Here is a 24,411-nt window from a genome sequence, read left to right on the forward strand (position 1 = left end):
AATGAACAGACTCATATCGTATGTGACCTCGGGGATGGCTTTCATTTTCACCAATCATAATTCTCTTGTGTCTCATTTGTCCATGATTTGATTGTTGTTGTTGTTGCTGAATAGTGTTCATGGTGTGTGTGCCTAAGTTTGTCTAGTCAGTTACCACCAGAAGACACCTGGTTATCTCTGCCTGTTTGCATTTGGGCTTTTATGCAAATATACGTCTTTATTTCTCAGGGATAAGTACCCAAGATTTCAAATTCTGGGGTATAATGATTGAATGTTGTATTAAGAAGCAGCCACACTTTTGCAGGAAGACTGTGCCATTTTACATTTTTGCTAACGACACGACCCAGAGTGTCTACATCCTTTTTTAAATCTTATCTGCTCTGACGGGCATGTAGGCAAATGAGTCTGTTTAAAAGCATATTCTCTGAAGGCTAATAATACTGCGTTTATTTGCTTATGGGTCTCTTCATTTAAATTCTTGCTCTTTATTATTGAATCTTGAGGATTCTTCTCAGCCTTCGTTGCACAGGGTTGGTTTGAAAGCGTTTTCCTGGGACTGGAGAGAGGCTCGTGGGTGAGCATGGGTGTGCACTGCTGTCCTCCCAGAAGGCCCAGGGCTTCCGGCACCTATGCTGGGGGCTCAGAACCACCCAGAAGAGGAGCTCCCAGAGATTTGACACCCTTTCTAGGACTCCGTGAGCCCCTGCACACAAATATCAGGCACACACATACACAAACGATTAGATAAAAACAAGTCTTTATAGAAGGGAGCACATTCTCCTAGTCTGTGACTTATCTGTGGCGTCTTCTTAACAGGGCACAAGGTCTCCACAAGACAAGAACAGTGGCTTCTGAGTTTTCCCATTGAGGAAGTGAGCATTTAGCTCTGTTCCCACTCTTTGCTCAGCTCGAGACCTGACCGAATTTTTTTCTTCTATGTTTTCCATAAGGTTTATATTTTTACATTATATGCACAAGCTTGCAGATCATCCTGAGTTAACTTTTATACGTAGTCTGAGGTTTGGTTGAGAATTTAGTGTCCTCTGGGGCACTGGCTGGAAATCCACTCACTGTCTGACGGCTTTGGCACAGGTTATTTGAGCAAATTTCTGTAGGTCTGTTTCTGGGTTTCTGTTTAGGACACTGACTTACATGTCTGTTCTTACTCTGGCACATGCTGTCTTGACTGCATGGTCACGTAGCTTCGTTGTCGGGTGAAGCCTGTCCTTTTCCTTACTCCCTTCCAGACTGGAGTGTGTCTTCTTTAGCATATGGGAGCCTGAGAACTGGCAGGGCCCACCTGGACTACACAGTGAGTTCGAGACCATCCTTCACCGTAGCGTGAGACTGTCACACCTCCTACACCGCCCCAAAGACTTAACTTTCCTAGAGAGTTGTGTCTTTGCATACTCGTTAGGATCAGCTGACCTAATGGCGCAGACAAACCTTTGCTGGCCTGCTCCAGGCCTCAGGCTGACATTACAGATGAGCTGGGAACCGCTGGCGGCTCTGCTCCAGTGAGTCCTCACCTGTGTGTGTGACCGTCACCCTGTGCTCGTCCTCCTCACTTCCATCCGCGTTTCGTGGCTGTCAGGATTACACCCTTAGTGCTTCTTACATTCATCCCCAATAGCTCGTTTTCCTCGAAGTAATTGTTAAGGGTGTTATGTTTTAAACTATAGTTTCTACATCTCTTGTTCATATTTAGAAGCACTGAATTTCAAGTCTCAGTTTCAGATAGTACAGAGAAGTAACTTCCTACTGTTTCCTCCATTAGTTTCTTTCTAAAGTTCTAGGCGGCCTGTGGAACTTTCTCAGAGGCAGTTCTCATCTGCGTGTAGGAACCTGGCCGCACCTCCTGCTCCGAAGCACAAAGCTTGCCACACTAGTGTATGGCAGACTTGTACTTTCCAACGTGACTTCTGGATCAGGGCCTAAAAGGACCTGGGGATGCGCTTACACTTGATCTTAGTAGCACCAGGGAAGGCACGTGGTGTGTTTTCTGAGAACTCGAATCCTAAGGATACAGCTGGCCTTCCTTTGCTAATCTGTCGCTAATCTGTCCTTCACGCACTCGATTCCTTCTCCCTGGGTCAGGCAGAAGGTCCATCTGCAGCTCGGCTGTAGTGTGGTGTTTGCAGATTTGTAACGCTGAGAAGGGTTTCCTGTGCTACAGGAGCAGGAGGCCAGCCCACCCCTGAGCCATTCTGTCACAGTAAATTCTAGGGTATCCTTGGACCAGCTGTTGTCCGGTGATCTTCCACGAACATGGTTGTTCCCCTTTGGTTATTGAGAGCACAACTGAGCTGAAATCTTCTGTGTGATGTTTTCGTTCTAGACAGTATCAGGCAGCTAAAATCCACATCAATATGTACATTGTCAACGAGCCTTGGCTCTTCTCATTGGCCTGGTGCTACCGCATCAACTCTGTGACCACAGACAACATCCAGGTCCTGAACCAGCTCAGTCACCCTCTCTTCTTCATGGTGAGCTGCATGTCTGGATCCCTCTAAATCAGGTGTGACTGTGATGTGATTCCCTCACGCCTTGTAGCCTCGTGGGCAGTTCCCTGTGGAGCTACTTCAGAATACAGATGTCTCAGAAGGACGGAGATGTGCCTCTCCCTTCTTCACCCAAAGTCTCCTGGGTTCTTTGTTAATTGAATCTTCACAATGCACTTTGCATGCAATTTAAGCTCTTGAATTTAACACTATTATTATTAGACCCATGAGGGCACTGAAGCTCAAAGGTGTCTTGGCTCATGTTCTCATGATGTGAGAGTCCTGGTGAGGTGCAGGCACATTCACACACACACACACACACACACACACACACACGAGGCAAAAACAACAGTCACAGGGATATTATGAGAAGAAGGCAGGACCCCTTTGACTGCAAAGGGAAATCTGTTTCTCAAATACAACGTTAAATAGGTACGCCAGCCAGCATCCAGCTGCCCCACCCTGGCACCCTGGTGGCGCTTGGTGGCTCTGAAGACCTGGTTTGCAGCCACAGCTGAATCCAACCACTTAGTGCCTGTGTGGGGAGCTGTGGCTAGCCCATTACTGCAACAGAGTCTGGGTTTCTTGTCTTCATGGAATCATTTGACTGCATGGGACAGCAGCATGCGACAGAAAACAGGCTGTTGTAAGGGAGTCTCAGTGTGCCACTCATGCTATCCTCAAGCCAGTCTCCTGCCTCAGTTTCCCCAGTAACTGGGACTATGGAGACACTCTATCATTGTCCACTGGAAAACAGTCTAGGATCTGGAGAGATGGGTCAGCGTTAAGAGTGCTTGCTGCTCTTCTAAAGGACCTAAATTTAGTTCCCAGCACCAATGTCAGGCAGCTCACAACTGCCCTGAAGTCCAGTTCCAGGGGATTCAATGTCCCCTCTGGATTCTGCAAATTCCTGTATGTACACACATGCATGTGTATGAATAAAATAAATCTTTTTTAAAAAAAAGTTTGATTTTGCTCCTTTGAAAGTTAAGCCTTAGGTTTAAGAAAGGCTAAAAAGCACCAGCTTCTGTAGCATCAGGTACAGGAGCAATGAGGAGAGGAAGCACCATACCAGGGAGTAAGAAATTCGTGTGAATCAGTGTGGGAGACAGAGCCCCTAGAGTGCAGGGGCAAAGAGTCTGGAGAAGCAGGCATGTGCGTCAGAGGGAGCTACATATAATCAGCATTCTGTGAAGGATGCCGAGGCAGAACAGCAATGCCCAGATGCTGGCTCATAGACTAGTTGCTTACCTATCACCTGGGGTGCAGAACCTGGTGCTTCTGATCCCATAGGTCTGTTGGTAGCTTTAGAAAACTGCATTACTGAAGGCTTCCCAAACAATATGGATGTGAGCTAGATTCTGGAGACCATGTTACAGAAACCGAACCCAGGATGTCAGATAACATGGACCAGAGTCCTGGGTCCAGACCAGACTTGGTGTGTGACTTCTCTGTGACTCTGTGATGAGAGTCAGGGAAGATGAAGGGCATGGCACATCCTAGTCCCTGCATGTGTGCACCCGGGTGGCTGTTGGAATAGCTGGAGGTCGTCTCCTCTGTCCCCACTTGCCCTCCACCTGAGCAGATGAGCAAGGGACTTAAAACCTTTCAACCATCAAGTTCTTGAGCTTGGTTTTGTCCATGTTTTGCAGACTCCAGGATACTATACGTTCATATGGCTTTTCATGGTCATTGCCTCTGCAGTTATCATTGGTGTTGTATTTTATTATCACTGGTAAGTACATCTTTCATAATTCTAAATGAGAAATCCCTCTAAATAGAAGTAGCAAATGGGTTCTACAGAAAACTGAGAAAAGGTTATTTTCTTCTGACACCTTCCGTGGCAAGGAGGGTTTATAAGCCGAGCCTCTCCTTTCACCCTGCCTGCGGCCCCCTCCCTCCATCCCTGGGCCTCAGTCAGCTTTCACTATGAATTAAGTGTGATGTGTTGAGAAAGAACAGAGATTAAAACTGTCCAGAACAAGGACCTCCACCGCACACAGACCAGGAGCACTGGGCTGTAGCCCTGGCTTCACATCTTAGTTGTGGGAAGACCTTGAAAAAAATTGCTTTTTCTTTCTGGATCATTCTCCTTTTTATGTCTGTCCTGAAAATGACATTTAAGAATCCTTGCAGGACAAATAATACAGGGTTTGGTTTAGTTTGTTTTTAATAGTTTACTGTTTGTGTGGGGGAGGGGAGGTTGTTTGGGCTGCGTGTGTGCCTCATACCCACAGAAGCCAGAAGATGGCGTCAGGTTCCCTGGAACTGTAGTTACAGATGGGTTGCAAGCCACCAGGTAGGCGCTGATAATCAGACTGGGTCCTCTGGAAAAGCAGGCAGTGCTAAGAGCTGAGCATGGAGCCACCTCTGCAGCCCAGGGTTGTGGTTTTAAGATGGGTGAGAGAATTAACAGCCCCGAAGAAAGATGTAAGTTCCGGTAGACCATGGCTCTTTAGATCCATCATTCTGATTGGCAGCTCACCTTTTAAAGGGGAAGAAGCACAGGCACTGGATCAAGAGTGAGTCTAGAGGGGTAAAGTGTCTCTTCTGGGTACTGCCTCGATGATGCTCTCTGAAAGAGGCCTGTGAGCTGACGCGTGGTCTGCTTCCTTCTAGGGTGAAAGAGCTTAAGAAAGAGAGGTGGCTCAAAGACGCTACCAGCGCATCTGCAGGTAAAGTCAGAAGCCTTGTTCGCTCCTTCCTTTGTCCCCAACCGGCCTCAGCAAGACAGGTCCTGCTCTTCATCTCTGCCCTGATGAGAGCAGAGGGCGGGGGTGAGGGGGACTGAGGGTTGGGGACCAGGGAAAAGCAGGGAAATGTAGTCAGGCCCCTTGCCCTTGAGTTCCCGTCTGCAGACTCAGCCAAGCACCAGTGGGAACAAAGTGAAGTTGTTGCCGGTGTGAATGATGTCGTCGGCTGTAGGGTGTGCCGGTGTGAATGATGTCGTCGGCTGTAGGGTGTGCCGGTGTGAATGATGTCGTCGGCTGTAGGGTGTGCCGGTGTGAATGATGTCGTCGGCTGTAGGGTGTGCCGGTGTGAATGATGTCGTCGGCTGTAGGGTGTGCCGGTGTGAATGATGTCGTCGGCTGTAGGGTGTGCCGGTGTGAATGATGTCGTCGGCTGTAGGGTGTGATGAATGAAACAGCGTGATATTAAATAAATCACATGAAAATGATGTGGGTTGTCTAGAGACTTGACAACATGAGATTTAGCTGCCTGGTTTAAGTAGCATGTGAAAATCACAATAAAATATGTAAACATAACAATGCAGTCACATGTTATCATGGCCACAAATTTCCAACTGTACCTGCTATATAGCTGGCATCCCCATAAACGTGTGCTGGCTGCATGATGCTCTAACTCAAGACGGCATCAGCGTCACTAAACGAGAACCTTCAGTTCTGTTGTGACTTTGTGTGTTCACTTCATGGTGACTGAAACATCCTTATAGGGCATATGACTGCACCTCCTCAACACACAGCGTAGCTCTTCACACAGCATTTACCTCGTCTGGGCACTTGAGATGATCTAGAGATGACGTAAAGTATACGGGAAGGTGTGTGCGGGTTTATATGCGTCTTACGGAAGAGATGTGGGTATCTACAGACTTTGTTTCCCTAAGGAATCCGGTGCTAGTCCCCTATAGACCTCAGGGCAGCACCATATAGACCGGAATAGGTCCTGGAGGGCTCTTCACTACCCCGGGCATTTCATGTCTTTGTACATTCGTGAGTTACATTACCGGGTACATACTTTGTGCCAGGAAAACCACAAGCAGTTGAAGAGACCTTGATGGGTCATTGTTCTTGCCAATTGGACTGGATTTTAGGATCACTCAGGAAGCACACCTGGTGTCTGCTCATGAGAACATTTCCAGACAGGTTTAAGTGAGGAGGGGAAACCCACCCTAAGCATGGGCGAAGTGGCCAGCTGGAATAGGAGGAAGGAAAGGATCAGGAAGGTCAGGTGGCTGTCAGCAACCATCCTGCTCCTCTTCCTCCGTGTGGTCTTGGTGTGCCTCACTCTCTTCTCTCCTCCCAGCAATGATGGGCTGTCTCGCGCACACCATGAGCCAAAACAAGCCTTTCCTTCCTTGCCTTCCTCTGACCAGATATTTGTACTATTACAAACAACAACTATCTTAGATTTATTTTCCACTCACTTTATTTTCTTACCAGCTTTTCAATGTTAAACTTGGTAATTTTTCTAAGGCATTATTACAGCCTCTGCCATCCAGATCTACACAGTTCTTAGAATAGTTCATAGCTGCCTTATACAGAAACTAATTTTCCTGATCTAAATAGAAAGTAGATGGAATAAAAGGCCATTTTGGAACCCAAGACATATCCAGAGGATATAGGACCAAGTTTAAAGTCAGAGAAGGAACAAAGACTGAGCACAGTCAGGACTGAGTGTCACACTTAGACAGGGCTCACTCTGTAGCCCAGGATAGCCTCCAAGTCCTGATATTCCCGACTCCGCCTTCTGAACGCTGCAATCCCTAATGTGAGTCACCAGCCAGGGGGCCACACCTTATAGACAGATGCCCCCGCCCCGCCCTTAGAGAGCATCTGCTCCCTCTGTCTTCAATCCCATGACATCTCTTAAGAAGACTTAAGAATAGTTCATAGCTGCCTTATACAGAAACTAATTTTCTTGATCTAAATAGAAAGTAAATGGAATAAAAGGCCATTTTGGAACCCAAGACATATCCAGAGGATATAGGACCAAGTTTAAAGTCAGAGAAGGAACAAAGACTGAGGGTTTTGGTCCTCTGTGACATGCCTATTTTTTTTGTCTAACTGTTTTTTTTTGTTTTTTTTTTTTGGTTTTTCGAGACAGGGTTTCCCTGTAGTTTCTAGAGCCTGTCCTGGAACTAGCTCTTGTAGACCAGGCTGGCCTCGAACTCATAGAGATCCGCCTGCCTCTGCCTCCCGAGTGCTGGGATTAAAGGCGTGCGCCACCACCGCCCGGCTTAACTGGTTTTTTTTAATTGTTCTTCTTGTGATTAGTTTTGAAAATTAGACTATAGTTAATCTCTATGTGGAAGACACACATGCAAATACAGATTTGTATCCTGCTTAGGGTTTGCTGAAAATTTTATAACTATCAGTACAGTTTTTTTTTTTTTTTATCAAATTGGGCAGATTTTCAGTCTTTATATTTTCTTCAAAAACCTGTTTCCCTTCCTCTTCACAGGTTCTGATTCCAGTTACATAGATTTTTAGAGACTGTTAATTTTTATTTTTAACCTATTTAAATTTGTTTTATTCAGGATAAATTCTATGCTATATGCATTAATTTCTTTTTCTTTTATTTTTTTTCTCTTGATCTTTTGAGACAGGGTTTCTCTGTGTAGCCTTATTCTTGGTTGCCCTGGACCTTGCTCTGCAGACCAGGCTGGCCTCAAATTCCTCCTGCCTCTGCCTCCTGAGTGCTTGGATTAAAGGTGTGCGCCACCGCTGCCCCGGCACGTAAAAAAGTTACCTCAAATCTTAAAACAGTGTACATATTTAGTTCCTCGCAGTTACAGGACTCCAGTCATCTTGTGTCTGATCTCCTGGAGGCCACACTCAGGTTCTGGCTACATGACCCATGAGCTCACTTCCTTACAGATGAGAGAATTCTCCTCAGTCTGTGTGAGTCTCACACATTGTAAAGTTGTAAGAGAAATCCCCTACGTCCTTCACACACACAGAATCAGGGGTGTCCTGTGGTGCGGTTACAGGCCTCGTGACCCTGAATGTTCACACACACAGAATCAGGGGTGTCCTGTGGTGCGGTTACAGGCCTCGTGACCCTGAATGTTGGGATCTCAAGCCACACCGGAGCTCTGCCCTGACACTCTTGTTACTTGTAATCTCTTACTAGGGAATCTTAACCACTGGAGCTTCCAAATGTGTGTTTGATATCTACACGTTCTATTTTGGTGGTGGCATGCCATGGCACATAGGAGACGCTCACTAGACTCGCGTTTCTCCTTCCCCATGTGTGTCCCTAGACTCACACTGAGGTCATCAGGATTGACAGCAGATGGCTTTGCCTCCTGAGCCCTCTTGGTGGCATGTGTGTGTATGCATATGCATGCATATGTGTATATGTGCATGTATTCCCCTTTCCTCCCTTCTTCATGTAGTTTCATTTATATCTGAACACAGCCATCAGTGGTGGTGAACACCTGCAATCCCAGCACTTGGGAGGAGGAGGCAGAATCGGGCCTTTAAGGTCACCCTCAGCTACCTAGTGAACCCAGGGTCAGCTTGGGTGTGTGAGACACCGTCTCAAAACAACAACAACAACGAAATATGAGCACAATTTATTCTCTTTTTTGCTGGCTTTCTCACTTGTGAACTCTGCATCCTTTTCTATTACCCGATGCTTCCGGAATCCAATCATGTTTTCCCGTTTCCTAGTGTATCTACTGTTACTTACCATATTGTAAATGTAAAGTGTTTACAGATTCATTTCAAAATAATTTGGAAGGTTTTTGTAGTGTATCAGCTTTTGAAAAAAACGTGTGGAGAGGAATGTAGCGGTCTTCTACATTTCTAAAATCTCAGCATCTAGAAAATGACAAAAATTCTCACGTCTGTTTCCAAATTCTCTGTCTCTTGCCTCCCCTGTGGGTGTGGCCTCTGGACGCGAGGCAGACGTAGAAAGATGACAGACAGCAGTGGTGTTATTATGAAAGATGGTTTAAGAGCCCCTCCCCCCTTATAAAAGTCCCCAGGGCTTCCAAAATCCCCTAGATGACAATTTGAGAACTGCTGGCCAAATGTCTCACACTTCCTGGCCTTCCTTATTCTGGGTTAGTGCGGGGTCTCTTCTCCCTAGTATTTTCACATTGCGCTTCCACTGGTAAACTCTTGGTGAGTTTCTCTTTTAAAGTATAATGTTATTAGCATTTTCTGAAATTCGTGAATGTAAATATCTCAGAGGCTCAAAAGCAGCACCCACATGTGCCGCTGTTCTCTCCAGACTGAATATGGGCAGGCGGAAATCCCGTCCAAGCCCTGGGCTTCCTGTCTTGCAAACTCATCACTCCCACAGGGTAAACGCCTTGATCGGGACGCGGTCTCCTGCTCTCACAGATGGTCTGGACTCCCTGTTTCTCCTCGGTGGCCTTAGTCTCTGTCTCCTCGCTCCTTTATTATAAGTCTCTACTGCCTGGGTTATTTTTCTGGCACTTTACACTTTGGTGACATACACTTTGGTGACGCACACTTTGGTGACGTACACTTTGGTGACATACACTTTGAAGCACGGCACAGGTAATGGCAAGCCAGACCTCTGTTGTTGAAAAGCTTCTCTTATATGTGTGTCCTCAGAATTTTTTGGATTTATGTATATGTTTTCCATGCATGTATTTTCAATACAGCATGTGGGTCAGAAGAGGGTGTTGAATCTCCGGGAACTACAGTCATGGACAGTTGTGATCTGCTCTGTGGGGGATAGCAATCCAACCCAGGTCCTCTATAAGCAAAACTAGTGCTCATAAACGCCAAACCGTGTCTCCAGCTCTTACTGTTTATGTTTTTAATACTATGTCACATACAATACAGAAAATTGTATCATGAGATAAATTTTCACATAATATGCCAAATTTTAGCCAAAAAAGAATCACCAAATAATTTTTTAAAAAAGCTTCTCTTATAGCCAGCATGATGGCTCACACCTGTAACCCCCGTACTTGAGCAGTGAGGAGGAGGATTGCTGTCAATTCAAGACCAGCCTAGGCTACATAAAGAATTTCAAGCCTGCCTGAGTAGTGAGACTTGGTCTTAAAAACAAACAAACGAGTTGTGATTCTAATGGAGGATGTATTTATTTTTAATTTAAATAGATTTATAACTAAAGGTTATGAGACACAAACCCTGAGCAAAAGCTGGTCCTCCCGTTCTGTGGCCTTCCATGGTAAGCTAGAGACTTACAAAGCCCTGCTGCCCCACACTAAGCTGTAGGATCATAACGAACTCCGTACAGTCCAGAGGGAGAGGAGCTAGCACCGAGCCATGGCTCGGATGCCATATAGTTGTGGTAGGGATTTGAGAGAAGTGACCTTTGAGGAATCTGTATTTGTGTCTTTTCTATCCCACAGATGTTGAGAGCAAAAACCTCCCAAAAGGAGAATCTGAGATTCAAGGAGCTTCACAGTTACCTAAAAAGCCTCCTGCCCGAGCAGTGAGAAGCCCGTGGACCTCAGAAGTCCACTATGAAAGCTCCGCCAGCCGTGGGAAGAACCCCCCAGGCACTTCCCATTTTGCCCAAGCCCCCAACGAGAGACCAGTGCCATTCAAGAACACAGTTAAACCACTAATGCTCACTGGGAGCTTTCAACACACCCAAACACCCACCAGGGAGCCTTCCTCAGAAACCACACTGTCTATCCTGAAGGAGGACGAACTGGGAGGAGCCTTCCTAGAGGACTCCCATGCCAAAACTGACCGAAAGACTCCTGTGTCAAGACTCCTCTGAGGGAGCTATGAAACACTAGATGCCACCATCTCCACTATCTCTGATAAGATGTCTTTAAAGCAGCAATAGCTGTGCCCTCTTCCCCCCCTTCCTGTCTGTGTCCGAGTGTGGGGATGGTAGGGTGTGGTCAAGAAGGCTCACACAGGGACACAGAGGTTCTCAGGAGCTGCACTCTGGCCCAGACTCTGCAGGGAGTGCACCTCAGGAGACAGGCCAGGGCAGACAGTCATGCGTGGTCACAGGCCCCGGCGCTGCTCTCTGGGTTCGCAGGACTGTCTCGTCTTATATTTCTGTTGCGTTACCTGCGAGGAGTGCCTGACTGCTCACGTCAGCTTGTAATAAAGGCACCTCTCCTGAAGCCAGTGTGTTGTGTGCCCCCCTGTGTGGTCACCCAGGCTAGTGAAGACTGTGGATCAGGTGCAGAAGTGACATTTTCCTCAGTCGGGGACGGAGAGGTGGCGTGGATATGAGCCAGGGGCAAAGCCCTCATCCCACCCCCATTTTCTGTTGTGTGCGCAAGGGGTGCTTCCTAACGCCTGAGGCTCACTAATTCTCCAGTGGGCATAAGCAGTGGCCCTCGGTCTTGAATGAAATCCAGAACTGGAGCCCGGTCAACATAGAGAGAGGCTGAAACAAGGCAGGCCCAGGATCCGGGAAGCACAAAGATATAAAAACAAACAACTGAAAGATACGTTAATCAGACCTGGGCTTGAGCCCTAGAGCCTGTTCCTCAAAACAGGGTGTGGCGGTCCTCAGATGAGAATCAGTCTATAACAAGACTCCAAATAAATGAGATGCCGGCAGATTCTAGTTGTTTCTCCCACTACTCTCTCCCTCCATCCTCTCCCTACCTCATCCCTCCTGTTCCCATTCCAACCCCATATCCAGACCCTCCCACCCCACCCCCACCCAATGGCGATGTCTGTTCTATTTTCCCTTCACAATGAGATTCATGCACTCCCTGCTTGAGCCCTCCTTATTACTTAGCGTCTCTGGGTCTGGGGACTGTAGCATGGTTATCCTTTGGTTTACCACTAACACCCACTTACGGGTGAGTACAAACCATGTTTTGTCTTTCTGGGTCTAGGTCACCTCACTCAGGATGATCTTTTCTAGTTCCTTCTATTTGTCAGCAAATTTCATGATGTCATTGTTTTCAACAGCTGAGTAATACTTCAGTGTGTAACTGTACCGCTTTCTCTTACCTATTCTTCAGTTGAGAGGCATCTAGGTTGTTTCCAGGTTCTGGCTATGACAAACAAAGCTGCTATGAACAAGGTTGAGTACATGGCCTTGTGGTATGATTGAGCATCTTTGGGTATATGCCCAGGAGTGGTTTAGCTGGATTTTGAGGTACATCAATTCCCAGTTTTCTGAGGAACCACCATATTGATTTCCAAAGTGGCTGTCTTAGTTAGGGTTTTTGTTGCTGTGAAGAGACAACATGACCGTGGCATGTTTTTTTAAAATTGATTTTATTGAGCTATATATATTTTTCCTCTCCTCTCCCTTCCTCTCCCCTCTCCTTCAGCCCTCTCCCCTGGTCCCTACCTTCCCAGTTTACTCCGGAGATCTTGTCTTTTTCTACTTCCCATGTAGATCAGATGCATGTATGTCTCTCTTAGGGTCCTCATTGTTTAGGTTCTCTGGCATTGTGAATTGTAGATTGGTTTTCTTTGTTTTATGTTTTAAAACCACCTATGAGTGAGTACATGTGATAATTGCCTTTCTGTGTCTGGGTTACCTGACTCAATATGATGTTTTCTAGATCCATCCATTTGCCTGCAAATTTGAATTTTTTTTCTGCTTTGTAGTACTCCATTGTGTAAATGTACCACATTTTCCTTATCCATTCTTCTGTCGAGGGGCATTTAGGTTGTTTCCAGGTTCTGGCTATGACAAACAAAGCTGCTATGAACACAGTTGAACACATGTCCTTGTGGCACGATTGGGCATCCTTTGTGTATATACCCAAAAGTGTTATTACTGGGTCTTAAGGAAGGTTGTTTCCTAATTTTCTGAGAAATCCACACTGACATCCAAAGGGGTTGTACCAGCTTGCACTCCCACCAGCAGTGCAGGAGTGTTCCCTTTACCCCACAACCTCTCCAGCATAAATTTTCATCAGTGTTTTTGATGTTGACCATTCTTACAGGTATAAGATGGAATCCCAGAGTCATTTTGATGTTGAACATTTCTTTAAGTGATTCTTAGCTCTTAGCTGCTGAGTGATCTTCCCGCTCCCTGCACCCTCCGTGTGGTCCATGCTCTTCCTCTCTCCTTCTCCTTCTTCTTCATCCTCTTATTCAAATTTTATGTGTCTGGGTGTTTTGAATACATGTGTCTGTGTATGTACCACTTACATGTCCGGTGCCCACAGGAACCAGAAAAAGACATCAGATCCCCTAGAACTAGAGTTACAGATGGCGTGCATTCTGGGAATCGAATCCCGGTCCTCAGGATGAGTAGCCAGTGCTCTTAACCAATGAGCTATTTCTCCAGCCCCCTAGTTCTTAAAACTAAAACATACTGCTGTTGCCTTTAGCCTGGACTTAAGTCTTAAGTCAAGCGTTCTTTGTTTGGCGAGTTTGTAAGAATAGGCTTTATTATTCAGCATTGACTGACACTGAGAAAGGAATTTCAGCTATGCCTGCCTAAAAAGAAAAAGAGAGCCACGTGCTGGTGCGCGCCTTTAATCCCAGCACTAGGGAGGCAGAGGCACGTGGACCTCCTGGGTCTTCCCCCACCAGGTTTTATTGCTATCACCTGTGTCTTTACCGTCCCCCTTACACCCTGGCGCCTCCCTTCCCTCCGCCCACCAAGCTCATTCTCGGCACAGCAGCCACAGGGATCCGACCCAGTTAAAAGTCCAGCTGGGATCACAGCTTCCAGCCTTCCAGGTTGCACGTGATCCTTGCTCCTCCTTTGGCTCCAGCCACTTTCCCTCGTTTCCCCCAGGATCTCCGGCACTCCTTCCCCAGTCGGTCTTCGCTTGCTGTCCTGAGACTGGACTCCTCCGCTCCCTTAAGTTGTTACCTTGGCTTGGATAACATCGGAAAAAGGTCTATTCTGTGAGTCTTAAAACCTCCGCACGCTGAGTTTTACTGTCCTGATCAATCATTTTCGGCAGCCCTTAGCTCACCCTGACCTTCTGTTGCCAGTCTTCTTTATTTTAATTTTTTATTATTGTGTGTTGTGCATGACGAGGGCAAAAGGGAGCATGCACACACCGTGGCGTCTAACTAGAAGTCAGGTAACAGCTTTGTAGAGCCCCTTCTCTCCTTCCCCCTTCACAGGTGTGCTGGTTTGAATGCAAATGGCCCCCATAGTCTCGTATGTTTGAGTACGTGAGCCCCAGTGTGTGGAACTGTTTGGGAATGATTGGGTGGTGCGGCCTCATGGTAGGTCACTGAGGGTGGACTTGAGATTTCAAAAGATTTGTACCATTCCCAGTGTGCCTCTCTGTCTCCGGCTTGCAGTTTGAGATCTGAGATCTGAGCTGTACCTGCCACCATGCCTTTGCTCCACCATCATGGTCACTAGCTAACTTTATTGCTTCCTTCTATAAGTTACCTTGGCTGTGGCGTTTTAAAATTGCAATAGAAACCCGACTAAGACATAAGGGATCTGAGGATCCGACTTGGTGGCAAGTTCCTTACCCGCAGAGCCATCTGGTCAACCCACTGTTGCTAGTCTCCTCCTCCTCCATGACAGAAGAGGTTTTTACTGTTGTTTCCTAGTGTTTCCAGCACCTACAACAATGCCTCGCACATAGATAAAACTAAAAAGGATTTTTGAAATGGTCTTTGTTAGGAACATTTCCTAACACGAGCTCTCTGACGACGCAAAAATTCCCAATCAAGCCAAATCAAAACAAGCCAATATCCAGGTTTAATGGGAGATCTGTGCTCTCATGTGGCCCTGATGGGGAAACCGGGGAGCCACAGGAATGCGACCCCCGGGAGGGAGAAAGAGAGACCACTTGTTTTTCTTTTGAGGGATCACTTAAGTACCCTGGGGAGTGGTCCTGACCTCACCCCCAGGAAGGGGTCAGGACCTGGCCTGCTGGGATTTGAAGTCCAGACCAGGCCAGGGGAGCTGGGATAGATGCGAGGGACTGCTCCCAACCTAACATTCCAGACTCTTTGGCTATAGGGGTGACAGAAAATTGGAATGATAATTATGACAAACACTTAGGCTCTCTTTGGGAACAAAGGGCGTAGACTCAAATCAGGCTACCTCCTGTGGGCACGGGGCGGCGTGGGGAAGGGGAGAGCCAGGTGTTCACATTTAGCGAGGTGTGGCTGGAAAGGCATCCCATGTACTGTCTTCCCGGAGAAGGCAGGCATCTGTTCCTTGGGGGAGATAAGGCAGGTGTCTAGGAAAAAAATTGTTATCGCTAAATATGAGTGTGCCAGGATGAGGGGCAGGTAGGCCCCTTCATTGCGGCATCCTGGAAAACCAGAGGGTGGAAGGTCCTGTCTGCTGGACAGACCAAGTGTCTTGAGTAGGTGCCCGCTTGAGCCTGGAGAGATGGTACCAGCATGGGTGTCCCAAGAGCTTGGCAGCCGAGGGGGTGGTGAGGATTACCGTGTGAGGTCCTGTCTACTGAGGCTCGAGGGACCTAGGAGCTAACTGTTTAAGGAGTACTCTGTCCCCTGGGGAGAGCAGGGCAGGTTTAGGGGCATTAGGGTCCACTGGTGTGGGGGCAGGGAGACAACTGTCAGCGTGTGAATGGAGAAGGGACCTTAAAACAGGAAGGTACCCTGCCAGTGGAGGAGTTTGAACTGGGAGGTGATGGTTAAGGAGAAAGGGCCTGCCATAAAGCAGCTCAAAGGGGCTCAGGCCCATAGGAGAATGCGGGGTGGCCCTGAGGCGAGGGCCAAGATAACCCGAGTTCAGTGGAGAGCTTGGCTAGTTGTTGTTTGATGAGTCCCATTGTCCAGGAGATGTTGAGAGCTTCTGACATGAGTTCCATGACCCTGAGCCACCACATCTGCTGTTTCCCTGGAGACCGGAAACGCTTCTATCCATCCTGTAAAAGTGTCCACAAGTGTTAGGAGATAAAGAAGTTTTTTATGAGTAGGCATATGGGTGAAATTAACCTGTCAATCTTTGTCCGGTTGGTGTCCACGAAGCTGGTGTATGTGGAGAGCTCCTTGTGGGTTGGCCTGGGCACACATGTGGCAGGAAGAGTGAACCTGTAAAATAAAACCCGCCACTGTAGCCTGACCCTAGCCTAGGAGAGGATTATAGGCAGCGTCAATCTTCTGCAAGGCTGGCACAGTTTCACTTGCCGATGGTGATGAGGCCGGACCTCCGTGGCTTGGCATAGAGGACAAGCCCGCACAGGGCCATTGTGATTTCCAGTGTCCAGGTTGCTGGCAGATAGGGCACAACCTCGGAGCAGGTGTAGTGCAATATCGTGCCATATGACCATTTAGGCCACACTTGATAGAGACCTGTGGTTGACTTCCCTTGTCCCCTTTCCTGTGACCTTAGGGCAGCTGGTAAGGCCTGGGCCTGTAGATTGTTGTAACTTTGTCTGTCGGGAAGACTCAGCTGATGTTTTCGGGCGTTAAAAACTTTAAAGGCTATTTTCACCAATTCCTGTATAGGAGTTTGGGGACAATCCTCAACTTTTTTTAAATTATTTATTTATTATGTATACAATATTCTGTCTGTGTGTATGCCTGCAGGCCAGGAGAGGGCACCAGATCTCATTACAGATGGTTGCGAGCCACCATGTGGTTGCTGGGAATTGAACTCAGGACCTTTGGAAGAGCAGGCAATGCTCTTAACCTCTGAGCCATCTCTCCAGCCCCAACTTTTTTTTTAAACTCTTTTCTAATATCTGGTGCTGGCTGAGGTGGCAGAGTGATTAGTAGAAAAGGAAGCTAGGCGCCTTTTTTGTTTTTTAACCTGAGAGAGATTTGGAAGAGAAAAGGGGGCAGGAGAGGGACTAGCCCAGTGCGCAGAGGGAGTCCAGGAGTGGAGCAGTGAGGTGGGGGGGGTGGAAGTTGACCTTGAACCTCCGAATTGGGGAAAGGGAGGGGAAAGAACTTTGCTCCACGGGAGGGGTTGGGAATGTGGGCTTGAGGGAGTGGGGGAGGGGCCAGTGCCTCGGGCAGCGTGGTGCTGTGAGAGGCTGGCTAAGGGGGAAGGGGGCGAGGGCGCAGAGGCCAAAAAACCATGGATATGTGTAAGTTTTCTTTATCTGTATCAGGCGGGCTCAATTTAAAAGATTTTTGTAAGAGGCTTATAGGGGCAACAGTGTACCTGGCTTTTAACTGGAAGTGCCCATTTTAGAGTCTATGCCCATCTATATGACCTAAGACCACCTTAGTGTGTCCACCAAGATGGCTCTTAGGTCCAAAGGGGCGTGGAGATTGAATGCCCAGCGTCCCGGAACACACGTCTCCACCTCAGCCATCCCCAATCCCTTAGGATTGACCGCAACCTGATTCGAATTCCCAGCATGAGCTCACGACTTCAATGGAAATCCGAAAACAACAAAAATAAGTACGAATGGGTCCCCCAAAACCCTATAGCATAGACAAGAATAGGGACTCACCAAGACGCAGCCATTGTGGCACAGAAGCCGGTTTTATGCGTGGCGTAGGGAGCTCGAACTGTAGACTAGGGGCCTTTCAACACGAGGCCTGCTACGTGGAAAGGGCCTTCCCTAGCTCGGTGGGAACCTCCAAATGTTAGGAATATTTCCTAACATGAGCTCTCTGAGGACGCAAAAATTCCCAATCAAGCCAAATCAAAACAAGCCAAATTAAGAAATATCCAGGTTTAATGGGAGATCTGTGCTCTCGGGTGGCCCCAAGGGGGAAACAGGGAAGCAGCGGGAATGCAACCCCAGGGAGGGAGAAAGAGAGATCATCTGTTTTTCTTTTGGGGGGGGGGGATCACTTAACTACCCTGGGGAGTGGTCCTGACCCCACCCCCAGGGAGGGGTCAGGACCTGGCCTGCTGGGATTTGAAGTCCAGACCAGGTCTGGGGGGCTGGGATAGATGTGAGGGACTGCTCCCAACCTAACAGTCTTAATACATGCCACAGGCTGGCCTTGAACTTGCTGTGCAGTCCACGTTGTCGAACTCACTTTTCTCCTGCCTTAGCCTCAGGAGTGCTCAGACTGTAGGGGTATTCTTATTTAGGTGGAAGTTCTGCTCCGGCCCCACCTCTAGCTCTCTCTCCCCAGACCCTACCCCTGAGAAAGACTACCAAGTGATGGCTCCTCCCGCTGAGAGGCACAAGATCATGCTTAGAGGGTATTTAAGACCTGGACCAAAGACTTGCACACGATTTCTTCTCCCCTCCCCCACCCTGCTGAGATCACCTGGGAGTTGCTTTGCTCTGATTAGACCTGGTATCATTAATTCAGCCTGATCTGATTTATTGCATTGGTGGAGAGACTTAATATTGGGATACAGAAACCTTTCAATACCACTATATCCAGGTTCAATAAATATTTTAAACAAATTGTAAGGTATTTGAAAACAAAACAAAAACCCCACTTTCTTGGAGAAGAATAGCCATACAGTAAACTGTAGCTATTTGAGATGTAGCAATGAGTTTTGAGCTAGGTGTACACTTATGAAACCTCTACCACAGCCAGGAAAATTAGTCTGTTGCCGTCATTGTCTTCCTGTGTCTGACGCCTGTCAGTCTAGCATTGGAGCCGAGGTGAGAGAATCGCTGCACATTTGAGGCCAAACTCTCAAAAAACAAACCAGACGAGGTGGCCGTCTCTGTAATCCTGGCCATGGGAAGAAGGGGTGTGGGGACTGGCCACCTTCAGCTGCAAGGCGAGTTCAGCACCAGCCGGAGCTACACTGAGACCCTGTCCCCCCCAAACCAAGAGCAGTCTCCTCATGTGTCTCTGTGATGACCTCTTCCTGCCTTCTGAGCAAGCGTCGCTGGCGCCCAGCACTGGCCCGCTTCCGTCTCACAGCTTACGTTTTTCCAGAAATCCGTAAATAGAGCCCATGTCCCACGGTCGTTCTCATCCAGCTCCTTCCATTCGGCCCGAGCGGTTCAGACTTTCCCTGTTGTCCCTGTTGACCGTGTCAGTGGCTTCTCCTTTCCTGTACCGTGCTGTGGTTTGGATGTAGTTACCATAGTGATTCTCATTCTGTTGGGGTTAGGAGACAGTGGAGCCTTTAAGAAAGGAGCCTGGGAGCAGATGGTTGAATCATTGGGGTGTTCTTTGTTTGTTTGTTTAAATGCAGTACCAGTCGTGTGTGTTATGTTATAACAGCAGAAACCAAAATTTAGTTATCTGGCCACACATTAACAGACATTTGAGTTATTTACAATTTGGGGCTATAAACAAAATGGCCATGAATGTGTATATACAGTGTTTATCATTGCCAGACATAAGCCCGTCTGAAAAGGTCAGAGAACTTACAGGAATAGATTCTTTCTTTCCACCATGTGAGTCTTGGGATTGAATTTTAAGTTGTCAGACTTGGCAGCAAGTAGCTTTACTAAAACACTTTGCCTTCTTGTTGGCCTATCAACTTCTATTATTATTATTATTGTACATGCACACACATATACACAATAATATACATGTATGTATATAAATGTATGTGTGTGTGTTGTTTTGTTTTTGAGACAGAGTTTCTCTGTAGCTTTGGAGCCTGTCCTGGAACTCACTCTGTAGACCAGGCTGGCCTCAAACTCACAGAGATTCTCCTGCCTCTGCCTCCCGAGTGCTGGGATTAAAGGAGCGCACTACCACCACCCAGCTAATAAATATATTTTTAAAGGCATTCTTGGATTTTATCTGTAATTGTGTCAAGATCTACATCAATCTAGAGAAACCTGGTAACTTGATTCTGTTTATTCTCACAGTGCATGAATATAGTACAGTTGTGGTATCTGTAGGTAAATGAAAAAAATACTAAAATCCATGGGCGCTCCAGTCTCATGGACAATGTCTCAGTGTCTCCAGTAGCCGCCTACACCTCTCATGCTCCTTATATCATCTCTGCTTACCTGTAACACCAAAGGGAAGGGTGCAGGCAGGATAAATAGCTGATGTGCTGTGTTGTTTACGCACAAAGGGAGAGAAACCTGTATGTGTTCAGTACAGGCACAATGTTTCTAATGCAGGTGTCTAGTCTTGTGGATGTCGCCACGTGGGTGCAGGTTCATGTGAGTCCTTGAAAGAAGGCTCAGAGACACTTTAAGAATGGACTTAGGCTTTTGTGGCTGCAGGAGCTCCGTCTCAACGGACTGAAACACTTTCTCTTCACCCAGGGCATCTCTATTTTTTTTCATATTTACAATTAAGCCATTTGATTCCCATTTGCTCAAAATAACCTAAATGAAGCTTCTAAAAAAGTGCAATGCCAAGTGCAAATTCTCCACTCATCGGGCAACCACAGTTTGCCAGGTTTTAGGCTTTGTGTCCTTGGGAACTCAGACAAGATTCACACTGCTAAACAAAAGATGGATAGGAGCTGGGTGCTCACTTCAGAGCAAAACCAGGTGGGAATGCAGCCACAGTCTGGTAGTCTAGCGAGTGCAGTTGTCGAGTTGAAATTGCAACTGTCCAGTGTAAAGATGATGAAGCTGAACATGCATCTCTTCCTGTGCTTAGACTTTTGGAAATCCTTTCAGCAAGACTTTGTGATGTACCTTCTTACATAACTATAGGATTTAGCTCTAAAAGATTACATTTTATGCTACTAAAGATGGTATTTTAAAATTGTAATTGCCAATTTATTGTTGAATATCTAGAAGTGCATTTGATTCGCATATATTGGCCTCATCCTGAAATCTTATGACGTTAACTTACAAGTTCTAGTGAGTTTATTTTAGGGTCCAGTTTCCAACACATGTGGCCATGCCTTCTGTAAAATTTTCCTTGATGGAGGACTCCCATTGGCTAATGAAGAAACTGCCTGGCCCATTTGATTGGCGAGCCCTTAGGTGGGCAGAGTAGACAGAACAGGAAGAAGGAAGTGAGGTAGATGGCTCAGTCAGATGCCACGCCTCTCTTAAGTTAGGCAGACCGCTGTGCCTCTCCCAAGAGAGAGATGCCAGACGCGATGAAGCTCCAGCCCAAGATGGACGTACGCTAGAATCTTTCCGGTAGGACACCACTTCATGGTGCTACACAGATTATTCAATATGGGTTAAAGCAAGAGATGTGAGAATTAGAAAATAAGAGGCTGAAAATAATGGGCCAGGCAGTGTTTAAAAGAATAGTTTGTGTGTTGTTATTTCGTGTAAAGCTAGTCGGGTGCCATGGGAGCAGGGCAGGAATGCAGCCCGCTGCTCCCATCACTACATTTCCTTCTTCCTCTCTGGGCACCTTTGATTTCTTTTTCTTGTCTTATCACATTGGCTAGCCTTGCAAGTAATGTGTGAGTGGCGAGACTGGATGTCCATGCCAGCAGAAAGACATTTGTCATGATATTACCTGAAGTTCTCCCGTAAATACCCCTTATTGGGCTGCAAAAACTTCTTTCCTGTGACTGATGTCTTGAAAAAACATTTAAGAACATACTTTGTATTCTTCACTGCTTCTTTTGAAGCTACTGCTACGATTGTGAGGGTTTCCTTTTTAGATGCTTTCTCTTTTAGTGGCTTGCATTGATTTTCCAATGTTGAAATGGCCTGTGTCTTTGGAACAGACTTCACCTGGTGTCTGTGGATTCATTTGATAGAATTTCTCTAAGGTTTTGTGTCTGTTTTCATGAGCAGTATCCTTTTGTGTGTTTCCTGTAGTTTCCTGCAGTGTCAGCTGCTTAGAATGTCCTCTCCTCTCCTGTGAAGTCGTCCATACCTAGTGTTTCCTTCATAGGAAGTAGTGGGATTATCTCTTTCAAGGACATTTTAAAAATTTACTCCAAAAACTCAGATTTATTAGCATAGTATGTTTTAGTCTCCTTTTTTATGTTTACATTTTCTGAGTTTTTATTTTTAAATTTAGTTTAATTTTTGACACAGGGCCTCACTATGTAGCCCAAGATGGGCTCAAACTCACTGTCCTCCTGCCTTTGCTTCCTGAGTGCTGGGGTTACAGGAATTTGCCACTGTCCTCAGTTCTTATTTGTTGAAATAACCAGGCTAGCTAAGGATAAAACAATTATATTTTATTTATTATAAGGGGAAAACTCACAAAACAGTAAATGAGAAATCCAAGAACAGCAATGTCCCACGGGAAAAGGCAGGGGTGAGAGAGAGAGAGAGAGAGAGAGAGAGAGAGAGAGAGAGAGAGAGAGAGGGAGGAGGTGCACAGGTTTTACCCTGGGCCCCACCTCTTAAAGGTGATTGGCTAACAAGGTCCCCATCACTTACTCTCTTTTAATATCTGTCCTATTTATTCTGATTTCCACCAACTTATTCCCAATATGGTATGTTATGCCTTTTTGTTTTTGTTTTTGTTTTTGTTTATTCTTATCAGCCTAGTTAGTGTTTTTTGGGTCCTGTCAAAGGCTCAGCTTTGGGTTTTGGGTTTTGGTTTTTCTCTTATCCTCACAATTTCCTTTCTCCTGCTTTCAGTTTGATTGGCTCTTCCTTTTCTAACTTTGTAAGGTGGTGGCTGGGTTGTCGACTGGAGACTTCTTTTCCTACAGTCTTTTAAATACTGCTTCCATGGTTCCCACAGCCCTGTCCTGTGGCTGCTAGAGTTTGAGTGTGAACAGCCCTGTAAAACTGGTTTTGAGTGTGAGCAACCCTGTGAAACTGGTGTGTCGGGACCTACACCCGCGTCAGAGTGAGCGCTTGGGGAAGAGGTTAAGCGTGAGCCCTTCACCTTCATGGGAGGCTTTGATGCTCTTAGAAAGGAAGCCGAATGCCCTCATGCTTTTTTTTTTTTTTTGTTCTTTCTGTTCCCCCCACCCCTGAAAATACAGATTTATTTCATCTGGAGGACGTAACAGAAGGTACCAGCTTTGAAACACAGGTCTCTCGCAAGAAGCCAGATGTGCCGCTCACTCCTGCCAGTGTAGCCCCTGAAGCTAAGAAAGGTAAGGCTTGGTTGTGTGTGAACTTCCCAGCTAGCAATGTTCTTTCATAAGAGACGGAGACCATTGAGGGTTCATTTTCATCCATTGCGATATCTTTTCTAATTTTCCTTTCTTAAAAAAAGTCTAAAAATACATTGCATTTTACCTTATTTATTATATGTGTTGGCTGTGAGCATGTATGCCCCCAAAACATGCAAAAGACAGCCCACAGGAGTGGTTCTTGTTTTCCATCATGTGTGTACTAGTGCTGAAATAAGGCCGTTGAGTTGGCTAATGTAATCAGGTGGCCCATACAAGCTCTCATTCATGCTCCAGACACCGAAAGTACTCAGTTCTGGAGAACCCTGCAGCCTCATCAGGTCTTGTGCCCACTTTGAGGAGCTACAAGGGGTTCACAGACAAAGAGCCGAGACTGCACCATGCTTTCCTCCCACTCCAGTTGTTGCTGCACAGGACCCACCCTGAGACCTTGACCCTGCAGACCCATGCAGCACCCACGCAGCTGCAGCACAGCTCCACCGGCTCCACCCGCAGCCACAGCAGGCGTTTCCCTCCCCCCATAAAAACCCTCCGCAGATAGTCACCTGGTACCCTCTGCTGTCCTGAAAGCAACCAGACAACCCAGGCTGGGAAGGGTTTGTCCTCCAAGACCTGAAAGCACCCAAATGGCCCTTTTCACCAGAGACCCCAGAAGATAACCAAGAAGACCTTCCTGAATGGCATGTCTAACACCCCATCCCTTGCAGTTTTTAAGAAGCAGTTGAACATCCAGTTCTCAATTTAGCCTCCTTTTGCCTGAGCAGGTTAGCACGGAAGAACCTTTAAGTCAACTTGTGTAGCCCTTGGATTCCAGTATTCCTGCCTAAAGGAGCCGCATCTAGCTCGGGTTCCAATCCCAGGCAGAGATGGCAGATGTCTTTGCAAATGTAGATTACAGGCAATGAAGCTACAAGGCACTCCGCCAAGGCATCCACAGTGGGTCAGTCAACAAAGCTGCCCTTCTGAAGCAAGACTACTAAAACCCACAGGCGTTCATCCTTACTAGACTAGCCTTACAAGAAATGCTAAAGGGGCTTACAGCAGAAGCAAAAGAATAGCAACCATCACAGGTGAGTACAGAAGTCAGCAGTGGGAGTAAATGCACACGAGTGAAGGGAATCCAAACCCCACGAATACAGGATCCTACTGGAGCACAAAGATAGACAAGAAAGGAACAACAGATATACAAAAAAAACAAAAAAACAACAACAACAAAAAAACAAAACCCAGAAAATACCAGAGCAGCAGAACTGTGTTTGTCAGTGACGGCCTTGAGTGAAAATGGATCAATATCCCCAATTAAAAATGACAGACTGGCTAAATAGATTGTTTTTAATTTTTATTTTTTGAGTACAGATGCTTTGCTTGCATGTAGGTAGGTGTACCACATGCGTGC

General features: G+C 46.7%; 1 protein-coding gene across 1 annotated transcript in view; it reads left to right on the forward strand.

The window, feature by feature from the left end:
- Gdpd4 (glycerophosphodiester phosphodiesterase domain containing 4) overlaps positions 1–10,979 on the forward strand; it is a 49,613-nt gene extending 38,634 nt beyond the window's left edge. Inside the window, exons 13-16 of the mRNA XM_038313450.2 lie at positions 2,339–2,486; positions 4,154–4,236; positions 5,121–5,278; positions 10,603–10,979. Of these exons, the coding sequence (XP_038169378.2) occupies positions 2,339–2,486; positions 4,154–4,236; positions 5,121–5,278; positions 10,603–10,979 (766 nt within the window). The remainder of the gene's footprint in view (positions 1–2,338; positions 2,487–4,153; positions 4,237–5,120; positions 5,279–10,602) is intronic.
- Positions 10,980–24,411: the final 13,432 nt, after the last annotated feature.

The sequence above is a fragment of the Arvicola amphibius genome, chromosome 12, assembly GCF_903992535.2.
Source record: "Arvicola amphibius chromosome 12, mArvAmp1.2, whole genome shotgun sequence".
NCBI lineage: Eukaryota > Metazoa > Chordata > Mammalia > Rodentia > Cricetidae > Arvicola > Arvicola amphibius.